Source organism: Sinohyriopsis cumingii, chromosome 17 (assembly GCF_028554795.1).
Source record: "Sinohyriopsis cumingii isolate HCF-2022 chromosome 17, ASM2855479v2, whole genome shotgun sequence".
In the NCBI taxonomy this organism is placed as follows: Eukaryota; Metazoa; Mollusca; class Bivalvia; order Unionida; family Unionidae; genus Sinohyriopsis; species Sinohyriopsis cumingii.
Window position 1 is genome coordinate 35472659 of NC_142977.1, and position 19246 is coordinate 35491904.

The 19246-nt window shown below is 33.8% G+C and overlaps 1 protein-coding gene across 1 annotated transcript in view; it reads left to right on the plus strand.

Annotated features, from left to right (window-relative positions):
- Window positions 1-19246, plus strand: part of LOC149778419 (cell division cycle 7-related protein kinase-like) — a 61804-nt gene that overhangs the window by 14133 nt on the left and 28425 nt on the right. The window contains exons 3-7 of the mRNA XM_089939244.1: window positions 5647-5733; window positions 7621-7756; window positions 11368-11461; window positions 13442-13584; window positions 15383-15524. Of these exons, the coding sequence (XP_089795370.1) occupies window positions 5647-5733; window positions 7621-7756; window positions 11368-11461; window positions 13442-13584; window positions 15383-15524 (602 nt within the window). The remainder of the gene's footprint in view (window positions 1-5646; window positions 5734-7620; window positions 7757-11367; window positions 11462-13441; window positions 13585-15382; window positions 15525-19246) is intronic.

The following is a 19246-nucleotide window of genomic DNA, read 5'->3' on the forward strand; positions in this document are numbered from 1 at the left end:
AGATGATGCTGTTCATTTAACATTTAGCAAACATCTTTTGCGAGGCATTTTCAATTAATTTGATGGCCAGATATCTATGGTTTCAGGAGGTTGGAAATTTAATTTGCGTTTATGCTGCCATTGGTAGTGATTGTAAGCATAAACTTTTTTCTGCAAAAAGTTAACTTTTATGGCACAATAAACATGTTACAGTCACTTCGGAAAATGCAACAATCCATCAGAAAAAATGCATTTAAAGTGGGGTGGTGCTTTTATTGAAATTAACTGCTATGGAAATCTCATGTGACCACATGAAAGGCTACATCATCTTTATCTAGTGGCAAGGTTAAGTCATGTAGTTGTAATTTAAATATCTACATTAAACAAAAAAGTTGTACTCATGAGGGAGTAAAAACATAAAGGTTGTCAGGCTGGGTCACGTTTTGAAAAGAATCAACAAAGAGTTGTAAGAGAAATCGACTGGAACCTATCAAGGGTTCATCTTGGAGCTAGTTTGTTCAATGGAAAACATTGATGTTTTGTAATGTTGTTATGGACAACATCACACTTAAAAACTACTGCCATTTCAACACCCAAAAATTTTGTTGACAGGGCTTCAGGAGGACTTTACGTTGTTGTGAACAATAGGGCTCCTCTTGGCATCAGTCCTTTGAACACAAATTTGCAAGCCATTTTTGTAAGCATCACTCTGCATCGAGTGATTTTCTTTTGTTCCATTTATATACCAGCAAACACCAACCTACTATGAAACAAATTAAAGAATCTTGTTCATCAACTGCCCACTCCATTTGTTCTACTCTGAGGTTTTAATGCCCATAACATTTTATGTGGATCAAATTATATCAGCGACAGATTAAAAAGGTAGAAGATTTCATTTCTAGACACGATTTGTGTCTCTATAACAGAAGTTGAAAACAAAGTATAAAGTATATTTGCAGTCTTTGAAAAATTTCTGTATTGATTATTTCTGACAACAAAACAAGGAATAGTCACTTGTATTCATTTATATACAAATTTATAAAAACAAGAAAGTATCAGTGTCCATGCAAGCATAGAGGGGAAGAAGCTAATGCACTGACCAAAAACATCAGGATATTTGTCACGTATTATGCTGCCACAGTATCAGCCTAGTATGAACTGTCTATAGGAAGCATGTCTATTGGCACTCATCAGAACAACCTCTTCAAGAACTGGAATATCCCATCAATATATACAGCCTCAAGGGAGAAGGGGTATTTCATGATGAGATAGTTTCATTTGAGTAAATGTGTTTTGTGGACTTTAGACCTTTCAAGGTGTAAAATTTAATATTGTTGATGAATTTGATGGGATTTGAGTTCAGGTCATGATAAACTCTAGAACTAATTAAATATTTTGGAATTACTGTGAATTCATTTAAAGATATTTTGGATCATATTGTGATACATCAATTATTAGCATACAAACATTATTCAAAGCTATTGGCACTGCTCCAGTGGCCTTGTGGTTAGAGCATCTGCCTCGGGTGCAGGAGTTCGTGGAGAAAACTCATTTTAATTTTTTTGGGTAACTTTGTTGTGATATTAAATTGATATTTGTGGCCAAGCTCAAACCTCCCAAGGGCAAGGTTAATTTTCAGTTTGGTGGGAGGTGGTCAGACTGACATGATACTGTTTGCTTAACAGAAGAGAATTATATGAAACTTTACAGGTTGATTTTGAAAAAGCCTTTGTCTCTTGGAGTTTTATACAGGATGTGCTTTCTTTCTTTAATTTTTCTGAACAAGTTAAATATATATTGCATTTATATATTTTATAGAAATGCAAAAGTATGTGTGACTCAGAATGGATTTTCATTTCAGTTTTTTATTTTGGACGTCATTGTCTTCAAAGTGATCCCCTCTTCTTATCTGGTTGTTTTTAGTAGCTGATACTTTAGGAATTATGGTTTGGAACCATAATAAGTTTTAAAGCATACTCGTAAATGGATATGAAAATAAACTGGCTCAATTAGCTGATGATACATCATTCCGATTAGATGGATTGGAGAATTCTTTGTATGTCTCAGTAGAAACATTAGATGCATTTGCTTCATTGTAGGGACTGAAGATGAATATCAACAAAACAAAAGTTATAACAATAGTGCATTAAATAATTCACCAACGCAGATGTGTGCAGATTTAGAATTTGATTTGGTTTCAGATTTCTCCCTATTAGGAGTTGAGTTATCTGTAAATACAGAAGACATTATAGATAGGAATTTTAAAAACAAAATTCAGTATGTACAAAAACTGTTAGGGGAATGAAATCGGAGAAAATCGACAATATATGGGAAAATTCTTGTTCTAAAATCAGTGGCCTTATAAAAACTGACAATTTTATTGTTAATGTTACCAAATCCAAAAGCATGTGTTCTAAAGAGAATAAAAAAAAATATTTTTTTAATTTATGTGAAGTAACGGTCATGATAAAATAAGTAGAACAACACTTGTGAATAAGCTCAAAGAAGTTGGATTGTGCATGAAACAATGAGCCTATTTGGTCATATCTTTAAAAATTGTTGGGTAAAGCGATTGCTGTCTAATTCTGAATGGCAAAATATAATACACTTTTTCTTAATAAATACAATTTGTCCTTTTACACATTTTTTAATTGATTTGCAAAAATCGAGATTATCCAAAGATATAAAAAAATTGTTTCGGACAGATTTTCTTTTAGCATGGGTAAAATTTATGACAATAGAAAAAGATAGAAACTTACTGGAAATTTCACAGGAGGGAGTATGGAAAAATAAAAATATAACAAATAACAACAAACCAGTTTTGTATCGAGCATGACTGTTAAAAGGGGTAAAATTTATATATCATTTCTTGGATGAACAAGGTTTATACTTATCATATGAAGGATTTTGTGATCTATATGATTTTTTACCCCAGATTGTGCAATATTACAGTATTATAAGTGCAGTTAGATTATATTTATAAAGATTAAATTTGCAACATGAGAGAAAACGATCTGCACCCTTTTTCCCTGAAGAATATTGAAATTCTACTCAAGAATAAAAAAGGATGCAGAGAGATACATAATAATAAATAATAAATAATAAAGTGATTATTACATTGTCCCAAAGCTCAGGAAACCTTTTTTTTTTATTAAATTCAACATTCCAAAAGACAAAAATTGTTGAATAAGGTATATTTGATTATGTATCAAAATTACTTCGGATACAAAGTTATCATGGCTTCAGTTTAGAATTAACCATAACATGCTGACTACAATTTTCTATTAATATTTGGTTTTGTTCTTTCTGTAATAGTGAGGAAGAAACGATGAAACATTTATTTTGCATCTGTGTTGTTGTAAAATGTTTTTTTGGTCAGGTTTTACATTTTTGTAGAATGGAGATTGAGTAAATTTCGAGATTTCTGAAAATTTTATTTTATTTGGAGATTTAAGTGAATGTTGCCAATCAAATCTAGTAATATATTTAGTAAAATATATTATAATTAGATCAAAATATCAAAACAAAAAACCAAATCTGCAAGAGCTCCACTTTGATTTGATATTTCATTATAAATTTGAAGCTAATATATCTGACCTCAAAGATTCAAAAGTTCAAAAGTTATTTATTAAATGGAATGATGTGAACACATGTTTTATTGGAAAATAGAGTAATGGCTATGATAGTGGAATAAGGTGATCACTGAATGAAATGTTGACTCTAAAAACAATTTTTCTTTTACTCCCTTTCTCATACGTGTATGCAGGCAGGGATGTACATATATGCAGATGTATGTGGTCATAGATAAATGTATGTATGTGTGTGTGTGTGTGTGTGTGTGTATATATATATATTTGCGTATATGAATTTTTTGTGCATGAATATGACTATGCTCTAATTTTTTTATATAGAATTGCTATTATTATCATATGTATTGATATGTTATGTTGAAATAATTTAATGCAAACTATTTCTTTTTGTATTCAATAGTTTCTCTCTTCCTTCCCTCTTACCTTTCATCTTCCCCTTGCTTGACTTCTGGTTTAAATAGTTTATTAAGATATATGTATTACATGCATGTGGTATTTATCTCTATGTCAGTGAAAAAGTAAATTCAAGTTGGTTTGCAAATTTACTTTAGTCCAGTTATGTATATTTAATTTGCATTATTAGTTTTTTAATTCATTATATGCTGTGGATAATTGTATTTTGGACATGACCTTGTCCAAAAGCAAGTTTATTTTCTACATGACCTGAATCATAGATTTTAGTTTTGTAACAACATGTTTATCTTAAGTCCAGAACATTGGAAATTCCCATTGAAATGCTGGGTCTACCTGTTGCTTGCCACATTTAATATTATATTTTTAGTAACACACCTTCTAATTTTACCCAATATTTTAAACATTTGGTATCTTCCAGAATAAAATTTTCCATTAGGTAATAGTTTTTATTTTAGAAGTCAAGTAAAGCACTATATAATCTTGCTAATCTTTGGATTATTGTTATGTCCAGCCTTTCATTTGGGCTGGAATTTATTCATTCAAATCATTTCATTCAAGTTCTTGTCTGGAAATACAGAGTACTGAAAATAACATTCTTGGAAATAGAGGCTTGGATTATTTGGGATTTAATTTGCAATACCATAAGCTCTTTTTACATTTTTCTCATTGTTTTCTGTTGAAATAAATTATTTGTTGAATTTAAAAATACTTGTTGGTTTGTATTACTTAGTTTAAGACCATGAGTTGTAATACAACCCTGACTAGGTGTCCTCTGTAATATGGTTTCTTCTGCAGAATGAACACTTCTTTTCATCCCAATATTACCATTCTAATATTTAAAAAAACTGTACTGGTCACCTCTGTCAAGCAGCCAAAATGTTTGATCTCATGAGTGTCCAGTTTGGAAAGGTCTTGCAATACTAAGGGCTGTTCCATTTAAACATACATGGTACTGCAGGAATGGTACTCCGATGTCTTAGATAGTTCATATGAAAAGGATTTTTTAAAAAGAATTCAAACTGCATCTGTGGGTGGCTGCTCCAAACTAAAACTTGGGTCCCAAGCATATTTTACTGGAACTGCCCAAAATATAATTTCCAGATAAATAAATATCTGAACTTACTTGAATGAGGTTTAGCAAAAAGAGTTTAGGGAATGAAGTCAGACCGAATAATTCTTTTTCTGTTTCTGTCATATTAATGTTTGCCCAAGTGTTAAATTCATAATATTTTCTCCTGCTTTTTGTTTTGCTTGCATAATCTTCGTGATGTACAGGAGTCACTTTTCCGTCATCAACAGTGTTAAAATTTTGCATTGAATTTTTGAATTTGAGTTACTGGGTTATACTGACAAGCATAATGGTTTATACTGACAAGCATATATATGCAGGTGAGACACTGGGTTATACTGCAAAGGATATTGTTTTCTACTGACAAGCATATAGATGCAGGTGAGACACTAGGGTTATACAATCATATAGATGCAGGTGAGACACTGGGTTATACTGCAAATGATATTGTTTTCTACTGACAAGCATATAGATGGAGGTGAGACTGGGTTATAATGACAATCATATAGATGCAGGTGAGACACTGGGTTATGCTGACAACCATATTGATGCAGATGAGAAACAGGGTTTTGCAGAACTTGTTTTTACTTTCAGATGATATTCAGGATGAGATAGAGAGCCTGTATGACTTTGTACCTGAGGTGCAACAGCATTTTGTGATTCTGGACAAAATAGGAGAAGGTTTGAATTTTTTCAATTTTCAAGAAAGCACCTAAAAATAGTGTTAACTTACGAACTTGTGATGTTAGTATAAAACAGATTTAGTTTTTTGCATAGTAACTGAAAGATATCATTTTTATGTCCAAATATTTTGCCATTGCAGCTAATGACATCTTGAATTGGTCAGGAGGAGGTATACATCCTTTTGGAACACCGAAGGAATTACAACACTCTCTCGATAACTCAATGCCCCGATAACTTGTGAATCCGCTTATAATGCAGGGTCAGGCATTGACCCAATTTTTTAAGTAGAAAATACAAAAAATATTATCTTTGTTGAACTTGAAGAAAATCATGATCAAAATTGATAACTGAAACATTTATGTATCACTTGTTTTATCGTCGAAAACGATAGACTGAACCTGGAAATTTTAATCAACATTATAAAATTATCAGCTTTTATCTTTAAAATTTAAAGAGGTCATATATTTTGTAACATGTTTTTTCCAAACAATCTTAGTACACCATGAATAACGATAGTCAGTGACATTTTGAGCAGTGAAAATGTCATGCCTGCTGAAGGTATTACACTAATAAATAAATATCAAATAAGTTTCTGTCAAGTGAAATTTGTGTTTTAGTTCGGTCTTTTAGTTTGGTTTAAGTGTATTCATCATAAATGTAATGTGTCCTTGTATTCAAACATAAATGTACTAATCAACCATAATAGCTATGTCCGCGAGCATTTCACTGAAAACTAAATTAAGTGCCAATCATGTTTTGACGTCTCACTTAAGGAAGTATTTTTATTGTTGCACTAAATTAAGAGCTGGCCTCATTTGTGTTATCACATTAATTGCATCTTTTGTATCAAATAAAGGAGGTTGAATAAAAGAAAAGTTAAAAGGAATGCAAATCCTACATGTGTAAGATCTAGCAACCCGGTCATAAATTGGTTGAACTCGCTCCATTTGATGAATAGAACACAGTTATAAATATTATTGCATATGTAGTATAATTAAACTACCTACTCATTCATAAATGTGATCAAGGATATTAAGACTACGAAGTGAAATGAATACTTTGTCAGATAAAGAGCTTTGTTTCAGATAGGATCATTGTGGAGAAGTGAGTTTCAGAGAATTTCTGGATTGGCACCTTGAGATATTCTCAAGGGTAAGGAGAAGTATCACTAATATTTGCAATGAAATAATGGTATCAATTTTTTATTAATTGAGCAATACAAAAATTTAGTTTTAATGTTGATGATTGTTTCATGAATAAATGTTGCTTGTTTTTGGAAAAAGGTATCTTGTGTTATGGTGTATCAACATTTAGTTGGCCCATATTTGGGAGATTCCCTGCTTCAAACTTGGTAGCCATTTATAAAGCAAGAAACCAGACTAATCAACAACAAAAAACAATGACATAATACACAATGTTCTTGCATACACATGAATGTGGTTAGAACAATGTTAGGGCTATTGAAAATAAATAATTTATACAGAACATCTTCAGTAGACAAAGCGCTTTATTGACATGTATTCTTGATGCAATTTTAAGAGTTACCAGTCATTAAATTGTACATATACCAACACACCCCTCCCCATTTTGATGTTTGCTAGATGTCCAGTGGGGATGGATTGCTTAATTTTGGGAGGTCCTTCAGTAACTTGTGCCCTCGTTTACAGTGTGATCTATGTTTTTGGACCCTATTGCATATGAGTTATTGAGGGAGAGGTGTATATGCTTGAATGATTTTATTGTTCATTCTTCTGGAATTTACATGAAAAGCTGTGGCAGAGCAAGGACTTATTGCTAAATGAGCAGTTCACTGGAGAAATTAATGAGATAACTGCACACAGAATTCCTATTGGAATATGTCTGTCATGATTTTTTGTATTCCAGGCACTTTCAGTTCTGTGTTCATGGCTAAGTTACGGCACTACCCAGACATCAGTCAGCTGTTTGCCCTGAAGCACATTATTCCTACCAGTCATCCAAACAGGATAGAGGGAGAGTTACGCTGTCTAAAACAGATAGGGTAAATTGTCCTGTTTTTTTTTTTTAATAAAAACAACTTTTTTTAAAATTGTTTTCCTCAATAAACTAAAGAAATATTCACTCAGCCTCTTCTCACGTTGTACTGATCCTAGAATCAAAATTTTAGCAAGTTTGAATAAGTCTTCTGTTTATTTAAGGAGTAGTGGGTAGATTAAAATGAGCAATTTTTTATGTCTACTTCAAATGCAGTACCCTTTGTTCTCCTTCAGATACTTTCCCTGATCACAATAATGTTAGAATATAAGGCTCCTTCCTCCTGAATTCAGCCCAACTAAAAAGACAAAAATTCATCTTTTCTATCTATCTCATATAGACAAAAGGTAATAACTCTTGCCTTTTACCTACCCTTGCCTTTTACCTACCCTTGCCACCCCTAGGTGTAGACTGTTTTTAGTTATACTTCCATACTGTCAATTTCGGATATCTATGCATCAATCCATGCCATTATAATTGAAAAATTTTAGCTATCCACCTGGAATTTGGATTTGTTTTGTGTAGGATCATTCCTCTACAACAATGGTTCCTAGCTTGTGGACAGTGTACCTGTGGGAGCCACAGAGTTATCCACGGAGTTGATGAATTCACATAGCATTTCAGATCTAAAAGTAAAACTGTTAGCATGTGGCCATCCACAACATGTTTTAAAGTTAAAAATCGGTTCTTATGCTTCTAAAGATTGGGAACCATGTGCTGTACATTTTGTAAACATTATTCATACATCCAAGTTCGGGTAAATTTGTCACAGTCCAGAGATTTTGAATATTTTGGCCTTGAAAACAACACACTATCAGTGAATACATGCTGTCCAGCTTAGTTTAGCACAATACCATTTTCACTTTCTCCGTTACCAACGAGTGTTGTATTATCGACTACTTGACAGACTGTAAAGTTAATTTGTGTTTTTTTTTTCTCCCCTCATCTTGTGCTGTTTCAGTATAAAATGTCAATCAAATGCCTTAGAGGCAAGAAATTTCAAGCAATGGAAGACACACTAGCCTTATCAAGGATGTACAGCATATATGTCATTTTTTCCCAGCAGCATCTGCATTATGCGGTCAGAGGAAGTTTCAAATGTAGTTATACAAAAATGCAGCCAAACGAAGAGACATAACGAATAAGTCTCAAAAAGTTAGCATTGATATTCTAAGCATGCATATGAAGTCAACATCTTTTATGAGCCGTGTATGGATGCTGTTGCCCCCCCCCCATTGTGTGATGTTTACAACCAGCAGCAGTGGTTACTTAAGCAGAAAGGGGTGAACAAAATGTTGACATTTTGCAAATCACCATGGAGCCAGAGATGCTGCCAGGCTGCAGGATTGCACGATTCTTGCAAAAATATCATTAGTCGCACGGCTTCTCAAAACCAATGCGGGAAAGGTCATGCAAATTATTTGTGGTTCCCACAATTTGTTTTGCCCAATGCTCACTGGTGTGTTTTTGTTGTTCTTTGTTTCATCCATATTACTAATGATCTCAGTCAAGCTATAATAAGGTAGATGCAGTGTTTCGATACAAGCATTGATAAGATCGAGATCAGCTGCTGTTTTTTTTTTTTTATTTTATAGCTTGGTTCCTGGTCGATAGATAGATACTACCCATAATGTGTGTGTGTGTGTGTATATATATATGTATATATATATATATATATATATATATATATATATATATATATATATATATGGAACCAGTCTGCTTTTTTTAAACCGAAATTATGTAGGGGTTCTGATCCTGAAGAAGGGTATAACAATTTGATCCATTGATCAGCCATACTAGAAATTTACAGAATGTTACAAGCAGTGAGCTTAAGTATTCCGAAAAGGAAGATAACAGATTTCTTTGCAGTAAGATCGTCTGGTATGGATGACTCAGTTAGATAGTCTGGTATGATCAGTACTTTAGAGCAAGAGGAAATCTCTCATGTTCCAAAGCATAATGAAGATGTCATACAAACCAGTGACACTAAAGTAGCCTGCACCTCGTCATCAGGGCACATGGAAGGGGAACTGAAGACTGAGGGGAAAAAAAGGAACTGAAATTAGAAGACAAGTGGCTGAGTACCTACAACTGGTTAAGGAAATAACCAAAAGGAGGGATGTTATGTGTTGGGGTTTTTTTTGAGGAACATAAGAAAAATAATCCATTTACTAACGTCAGTGGTTGCACAAATTTTTGAACATCAACTTTGACACAGCATATGGAATCGACAGATGTCTAAGCACTTAGGGAATCTGTGATGCTGTGGGAATTCCAGTCAGCAGTGGTACATGCAGTTTCAAAAATGGCAGTAAAAAAGTGATGCTGTTATTTGTGCCATGCAAACAGCTCTCAATGATGGTGCTGCAACCTTGGCTAAATACAGCCTTGCAAAAAATGTGATCTTACAACATAAATATTCTAGGGACAACATGATGGAGTTGAGGAAAATTATGTTCCAGTATAATTTGTTTCAATTCACCAAGATTACAGTGGTTCTTTCATTACAAACAGCAGATTGTGAGAGGGGATTTTGTTCACAAAACCGAATTAACACTGCTTTGAGGAGTAGGTTAATATGAGAAATAGTGAATAAACTGATGACTATTCAGATACAGTGGGTCATATAGACAATTTCCCATCTGCAAAGGCTTTGAAAAAGTGGAGTGAGAAGAAGCAGAGAAGAATATTTACCAGTTCAGCAAACTTAATTAGGTATGCAGATACCTTATGTGCTTGTTGTGGAAGAAGTGCTATAAAATAATTAAATTCTTGTCTTTAATTAGGTATACATATATTTTATAATACTGTTGTTACTCATTAGCTACCATTCAGCGATATCTCGCCCATTTCCCTCTCTACACCCCCCCCCCCCCCGAAAGTAGGTATGGGGGACCTCCCCCTCTTAAAAAAATTCCTAGCAGCATCTCTGTGGAACAGATGTGTTATCTGGTTGAAGAGATGACGATACAATTTTTAGACACGGGACACATTTTACCCTTATTTCCATGACTTGTACAGGTTCTCCTGACTTGTTGGGGAGGGTTCCTCCAATTTTAGGCAGCCCAGTAGAATGTCCAAGCATGGCTTCTGGGCCTGTAAGCCAGGGTGCATGGGTTTTTTACTGGATGAATAGGAGGGAATGCACAAGAGTTATTGCCCTTTGAGATGTTCTTGAAATAACAAAATTTACTTAGAAATTTATTTTCTCTGTCATCTATTATTGGATTCAGTTTTCATGTGGGGCATTGATGATTCATTAATATGCTTCTTGGCTTTGCTAAACTTGCAGCAAAAAGTAATTGTGACATTATAGTCTCATGTCCTGAAAGATTTTTTGTATGTAAAAATATTGTCCTGTCCCCCACTGCTTGTGTGGCATGTGGAGGTAATGAGTAAGATATTCCCTTAGTCTGTATGTTACAAAGCTGGCCAAATGGAATTTTCATCATTTTAGGACTGCTTAATTCAGGAGTTGGTAGAGTCTGTTTCCTGGAATTAACGTGATCTAGTAAGTATTATCTGAGAAATTATTTTGAAAGTCACAAAAATATTGATGCCCACGAAAAATGAATTCACAGTGCAATTGTGATAAAATTTTATTTTGAATTTCAGTGGCCAAGATAACGTGATAGGTGTGGAGCTATGTCTCAGAAATCGGGATCATGTTGTCATAGTGATGCCATACATCCCACATGAGAAGTTCCAGGTAGGATAAAAGATATCTTTCAAAAACCTTTGTGAGTAGTAGGAAGTTAATTTTGCATCATCTGGGTTGTTTACAGTGCAATTGCAAATATTACATGTAAGGAAAATTATCAGACAATTTTGTGGGATACGTGAAATGAGTTACATTGAATATAAAAAGGGAACATGAGTTGTTTAATACCACAGATAGGATTAATAACGATATTTACATGTACCTCTCTGATGAACATCCAGCACTCCTCACTTCCCACAGGACTTTATATTTCTCCATCAAATACATTACTCGGTTACATTTATGTTAGGATCAACCTTCACTCATGGTCCGTACAGTCCTTGAAAGTCTTTGAAAATGCATGAATTTTAAGGGTGTCATTTCAAGGCCTCCTATTTTGAGAAAAGGAGATAGGTCCTTGAATAATGCTTGAATTTTGGCAATATATAAATGATTGTGTTTGTTGGAAATAAAAATGTAATTCTGTGTTTTTCATTTTCATTGTACTTTCTGGTTTGTGAACATATAGCACTTACTCAAAATGGAAACCGAAAAGGAAATAACATGAGTAGACTCCCTTTAAGCAGCATGTGCATGCATTTCATGTAATATCTTCCACATTTCTGCATAACGAGAAGATGGATTACAAAGAACCGTTTTTTTTATTGTGCTTTTTATTTTGTACTGTTGCACGGCTGCAAGTTTTTGAACATTTCTGTCTGTATGGACCCTGTCACTGCCTCTCAAATTCAGCCCTCCCAGGAAGACAAAAAACTTTGTCTTTCGCATCTCTGTATGTCATTAAAAGTCTATGAAATTAGCATATGTTTGAAGAGATAGTGTCATGTAACCTTGACTTAGTAAGAGGTGGTGTCTTTCTTTGTTCATTATATTGATAATGAATTTTGTTAGTGGACCAGTCTGTACTTTTAAAGAAAATGGCACCAGATATTAAGTGAAATTTGACTTTAATGGGTGGACATGTGGATGAAAATTTTTTGAGGAGATGGGTCTATTTAAACTTAAAAGCATTGTTTGTGAATATATTTGATGAAGCCCTTGAATGATGTCACTTAAATATGTCAAAAATATTTTAATTTTATATTTGACCAAAAATTAACATGTGGGAGAGAAGGGGACTTCCATTTAGTATGTACGCATGGAGGGGGGTTAACTCAGATGCATACGCTTGTGTATGGGAGGGTTCTACTGATAATGTATGTACGCATTGGAAACAAGGGGGTTGGGTGGTGAAACCTCGATAATAATTTGTCTAATATGTAACCTGTTTGACTGGGTTCAGTTGGCGTTTGAATTTTAGCAGACATTAGACAAAATTTTTAAAGTTACGCAGCTTATTTCTTTGATGCAGCCAGACATTCAATATTGGTGGACTGTCTGTTTTATTAAACACATTAATTTTATTAATCCTTGATCGTTTCTGTGTGGATTAAATATAGGACTTTCTATAGAATTCGGGGGGGGGGGGGCATCATTCGTACATATGCAGGAGGGAGGTTGTAAAAAAAAAAAGTATGCATGTGTACAGGGGTCAGGGGTCAAACTTTGCTAGATTTTTGCGTACATGCTAAATGGATGACCCCCAAGCTCATCGATTTTCTATCCATGAGGTTCAAGGTCATTGGTTATGACAAAGAATTTTGTAGTGCACTTACAGAAAATTTTTTTCTTCCTTAAATTTGGCATGTTGGAGTTCATGATAGCTCAGGCTGTTTCAAGTTGAAAAGAATATTTGTACAAAATAAATGGATTTATGCTGGATTACTGGAAAATCTTTTTCGCCAATATGACATTTGCATTTTTGAAAGACTTTTTTGGGATTTTTTTTGTTTTGTTTTTTTATTATGATTTTCAGATTAAAAAATTTGATCTGCATGTTTCTGCCTTCTTCATTGCCACTTTTTTGCAGCAAACTGACTTTGGAGAATAATACTGAGATTCCTACACAGAGTCGTCTTTGCTTTTCAGGATTACATTTTGAAGCTGAGTGTCAGTGAAGTGAGGGATTATATGAGGAACCTCCTACTTGCCCTGAAAAGAGTGCATCAGTTTAATATCATACATCGGGATGTCAAACCCAGCAATTTCCTGTACAACAGGGAAACAAAGCAGTATGTTACTTTCTGGAAAGCTTTCACCATATAAAATCTATATTTGATTTATTTGTATAAAGAATAATTGATTCTTTTCTTTCTCAGCAAGAAATGAGAATAGATGAGAATCTTAAGATTGTCAGCAGTTTTCAGATATTTTAATGACTCTTCAAAAATGTTAAACTTTGCAAAATTTGATCTGCCCAAAATGCTGTTTTTATTAAGGGATTATTTGTGTGTGTGTTTGTTTGTGTCAAAAAATCATGAATTCGTATTTTTATATTTTGTTTTATTTAAAAATTTAAATTAAGCTCTAAATAAATTTAATTAAAATAAGCACTCAGTTTTGTAAACCAAGTATATTCAACTGCATTGGAGCATTCCTGTTATATGCACCACCATACCTCAAATAAGTCTGATCAAGGTTGAGGAAAACTATTGACCTTTGGGACCAAATAAGTCTAATCAAGAATGATTAAACCTATTGATCTTTGTGACCAAGTTAGTCTTATAAAGGGTGATGAAAATCATTGATCTTTGTGATCAAATAAGTCTGATAAAGGGTGATAAAAACTAGTGATCTTTGTGATCAAATAAGTCTGATAAAGGGTGATGAAAACTAGTGATCTTTGTGATCAAATAAGTCTGATAAAGGGTGATAAAAACTAGTGATATTTGTGATCAAATAAGTCTGATATAGGGTGATAAAAGCTAGTGATCTTTGTGATCAAATAAGTCTGATAAAGGGTGATGAAAATCATTGATCTTTGTGATCAAATAAGTCTGATAAAGGGTGATAAAAACTAGTGATCTTTGTTATCAAATAAGTCTGATAAAGGATGATAAAAACTAGTGATCTTTGTGATCAAATAAGTCTGAAAAAGGGTGATTGTTGTTGTTGTTGTAGTAGTAGGGTTTAACGCCATTTTTCAGCACACGATAGGCTATACATGGCGGCCAGTATTAATGGTGGAGGAAGATCACGGGAAAACCCCGGAAAGAACCACCGACCCTCGAGAAGCTACTGGCAAGCTTTCTCACATACCCACATTGGCTGAACCCGAGACTCGAACCTATGCAGACAGAGGTCAGATGGCAGTAATCTGTAACGGAGAGCACTTTAGACCACTCGGCCATTTGGGCCCCGATAAAGGGTGATGAAATCAAGTGATCTTTGATCAAATAAGTCTGATAAAGGGTGATAAAAACTAGTGATCTTTGTGATCAAATAAGTCTGATAAAGGGTGATGAAAATCATTGATGTTTGTGATCAAATAAGTCTGATAAAGGGTGATAAAAACTAGTTATCTTTGTGATCCAATAAGTCTGATAAAGGGTGATAAAAACTAGTGATCTTTGTGATTAAATAAATCTGATAAAGGGTGATTCAATAAATTCTATCCAGTTGTTCCTTATTTGAGTATCAAGAAGATCCTTATTTACATTGCCCAGTATATGTTTCTTCAGTGCAAGAATATTTTCCATTTATTTCAAAAAGTTATCATTTCAAATTTCTTTTGGAGGAATGTGGCCCATATACAGTAATTCTTCATTATCAGTGATACAAAAGTTCATAATCACTTTGACTTTTTTGTCATCATGATTATAGGCTTCTATGACACAAAGCAAGATTACATTTAAACAAAATCATTTAATTTCTTATAAGGTATGTGAGCATTTACATTTGTAAAAATGACATTTGTTTTCCTGTTGCACATACTAACATTTACATTAATTTTTATCACCTTCCTTTTGATTTCAGTGTCATTTTTTGCACTTGTTCAAACAGTAATTTTCCTACCCAATTTTTCACCAGGTATGCCCTTGTAGATTTTGGTCTTGCTCACGAGTCACCAACACCAAGGAAAGGTGCAAGCTCTGACAGATTACAGGGCTCTGAGAAGTCTGGTTTGCTGTCACACAAAAAAGGAGTTTTTACATCAACTTTAAATAACCAGGTACATCAGTTATGAATGTGAGCAGAGTTAATGATTTTTCATATTTTCAAAGATGCCATATGGCCAGTTTGACTTTTCTGCTGGTCAGTTTCGACATTCTCAAAACTGAAGCCTTTAGGATCAAATGGACTCGGTTACATGAAAGAATGTTTTTATTTTTAATCTTTGCAACACTTATGGAAATCACTTAAATTTTCTTTGTGATGAAATGAAAACTTTGATGCACTGAAAAATGGGGAAATTTACTTCCAAGTTGTTGGAAGAGTAATAAATTATTAATATTTATCCTCATATATGCATCTTACCTGTATGAAGATCGTCTATTTATCATACTTCTATCGAAAGCTGTAAACTTTGTGTTTAAAGTAAAGTGTGTGATCTTTAAATAGGAACATTGCCTAGGTTACTCAACTAGTGCTCACATGGCGTTAACTTGCATGTGATTCTCAAATAACGTTATGGATATTTATGTGCCTGAAACCAGCCAGAGCAAGTCTAGTATGTACCAGAACTGTTCCAACAATTACTGCAACGCGTGCAGTGATGTGTGTGGCTACGTTTTGCAACTGAGGCTACTTTGTGTACGCAAGTTGTTAATTGAATACTTTATTGTTGTAATCTGGAGAGTTGAGGTCAAATGCAGGATGATTTTGGATGTATTAAAAGTAATAAAGTGATCAAATGTGGTCATGTTGGCTTTTGAGTCGTTGATTAAAAATCAGCTGTCTTTGGCGGTGTTGAGATAAAAACGAAAGCCTGACTAAACAGTATTTCGGCAAAAGCACTTGAGTATGAATTTTTAGGTTAGTGTTTAATGCTATTTCGTTGTTCAAGATGTTTCAAGTTAAAGTTTAGTCTAAAATAACACAGCTGTCCCTTACTCACACTTACACTAGTGTAATGAAACACTGGTTAAACAAATTGAGTGTTATGAACAACAAAAGTATAAACAGAAACTGTATAAATCTAGACATGCTTAACATGCTAGTGAACATAAACACTGTTGATCCACAGTGTAACAAGGACATTGTTAAAGCAATTAGACAATGGCTGATCTCATGTCCTGGAGGAAAACATTGCTTTATTTAAAAGATTTTGAGATCTAAATAAACACAGAAGTAAATTTAATATGGTTTTGTTGTAATCTTTTCATATTTGAAGCATAGCAATCGCAGTATCGTGTGACAAATAATATTAAAAAAGGGGCAATTTTGGGCATTTGGAAATTGGAGTCCGTGCTTGTGGAATTTGCATTAGGGCTTGTGATTTTTTTAAAGTCACATACCCTGGGCCTTTTTATAAAATTTTTTTCCTTGAGCACTGCATAAACATTGGTTATACTGACATGAATAATGACATGAGAGACACAGCGTCCGTGGAAATTGTTCATCCACCATTCTGGAAGAAACTCATCATGCCTATCAATGTATTTTTTGTAAATATGAACTTCTTGTTGATGAAATATAGGGCTAATTTGTCCTAATAGTATAATCATATCAATTGGACATCCTATTGGCTGTTGCAGTGGCCATCTTGAAACTTTATATTGTTACTCCTCCTAATTACCATTATCAGCATAGGATAGGGCACCCAATCGTGTGAATCATGCAAATATTTGTAAATTTGCCGACTTTGGAGAGCAGTGATGAGAACTGCAAATTAGTTTAAAATTATGAAAGTGTACTGTCTGGGGTATATAAATTTTATTACAAGTGTTGTAGCCAGTGTTGTGATTTCTCTTTTTTCAGGTAGTCATCTTGATTATTCAACTTGACATAAGTGGTTGTTAAAGTAAATTTGATTAGTAAGGAAGATGATGCCTGATGGCATTCCCTCCTATCTTTAGATGTTGTTTATTCATCCCCAATCCCTGACTGGTATTATTATCTTTATAACTCATCATATAGAATTTAACTAGTTGATTCCTTTGATCAAGTAATCACCGTGCAATGACATTGCAAGGCCAGACCTGCCAACTCTTACAATTTTGCCTTAAGTCTTAAGAAAATTACCCTTGAAATACGAACTTATGGCATACTCATACATGCCAACCATTACGCTTTTGGTGTAATCATTATGCTTTTTTCAATTAATTATGCCTTACATATATACGTGTATGGATTACGCTTTTTCGGTATATCCACCTTCCAAAAAATCAATTGTTTGTTTTCTCATTTTTATTAACATCCCGTTAATCCCACAGACCGTATTTTAGAAAAGATGGCTTCTATGTAACTAGACTATAAGAGTACACTTGTCAGTGCACTTTCCTAAAAATATTATGTTCTATTTATAGCAACTATCCTATTACCCGGAAACATGCTGGTTCTACTTTCAAACTTTTGACCTTGTATTCTATTTATAGCTGCTGTTTGGCTTAGTGAGGAGAGAACAGACTGGTTTTCTAATTTTTAATCTTTACTCGCAGATTTTTTCTTCTAATTTATATTTAGTACAGAACCAGTCTATAGGTATTTGGCGCTGAAAAGTATAATTTATTTTAGTCAATGCGTGTATGAGAGCAAAAATATCTCCTTTCAAATAATTTCACAGATGGATTAGAAAAGTGCCAATAATAAACGAAACATCAAATAACAGAATCCTCCAAAGATGAGGGCAGCATCACATGACGTCTATTGCAGGCTGTGTGGAAATAATTTTACTATTTGGCGCTAAAAGTCATCAGATGTATTCTAGTCGATGTTTGTGTTAGAGCACATATATTTTTTCAAAGAATTTCTCAGGTAGATCAGAAAAAGACAACAAAAAACAAACAATGAATCCTTCAAAGATGAATACATGAATGGCATAATACATCGTTCCATTCTCGGGCACAGGGGCTCGTATCGTTGCTTATAATTGACCTGTCATACATGTACTATATAGTATATGTATGACAGGTCAGTTTTAAGCAACGATACGAGTCCCTGTATTCTAGGGCAGCATCATGCTCATTTTAATATTGGGCATGGTGGTAAATGTTATGTGGAGAAACACTTGAAAATAAAGAAACATTGAATTAGCTCATCATACGAACTCCAATACTAAGGTAACTTCTTATCTTCAGCAGAACTAAATTGCAGACATGAATGTTATAAATGCAGAGGTGTTATTTACCGAGTTCTAGAAAGATAATGAAGATCTTGCTATTGGTGCAGAAGCAAGAGAATTCATAGAACACAATTCTACTCTAGTTGTGAAGGTGTTTTATGATAATGTTAGAGATTATTATGCTACAGCCTGTGATTACATGCTCCAAAAATTCCCATATGGAGATGAAGTGCTTTTAAATGCTTCAGTTGCTGATGTAAATGAGAGACAGTTAAAAAGCTTCAAAAGTATTAGATTCTTTGTCAGGAGTTGTCCCTTTCTATTACCATCTTTGCCTACCTTGGCTCATCTGGAAGGAGAATTCCTGCAGTATAAAGTTGGGATTCTACCTGACAATATACTTAATGCAGATAAAGTTGATGTGCAGTGGCACCTTATTTCCCAGCTAAAAGACACAGTCACTGGAAGATATGTTTCCTCTTTTTTGTCAGGTTATGAAAGGAATATTGGTTCTTTACCATTCTAATGCTGACTGAGAGATTGTTCAGTATTGTTAACAAAAATAAAAGTGAATTCAGATCCAGGCTTAGTAACCCAGTACTTTGTGTTCTACTGGTGTGCAAAACATTCATGGTCTCAGCTGGTACAAAGTTTTTTAAAATGCAACATGA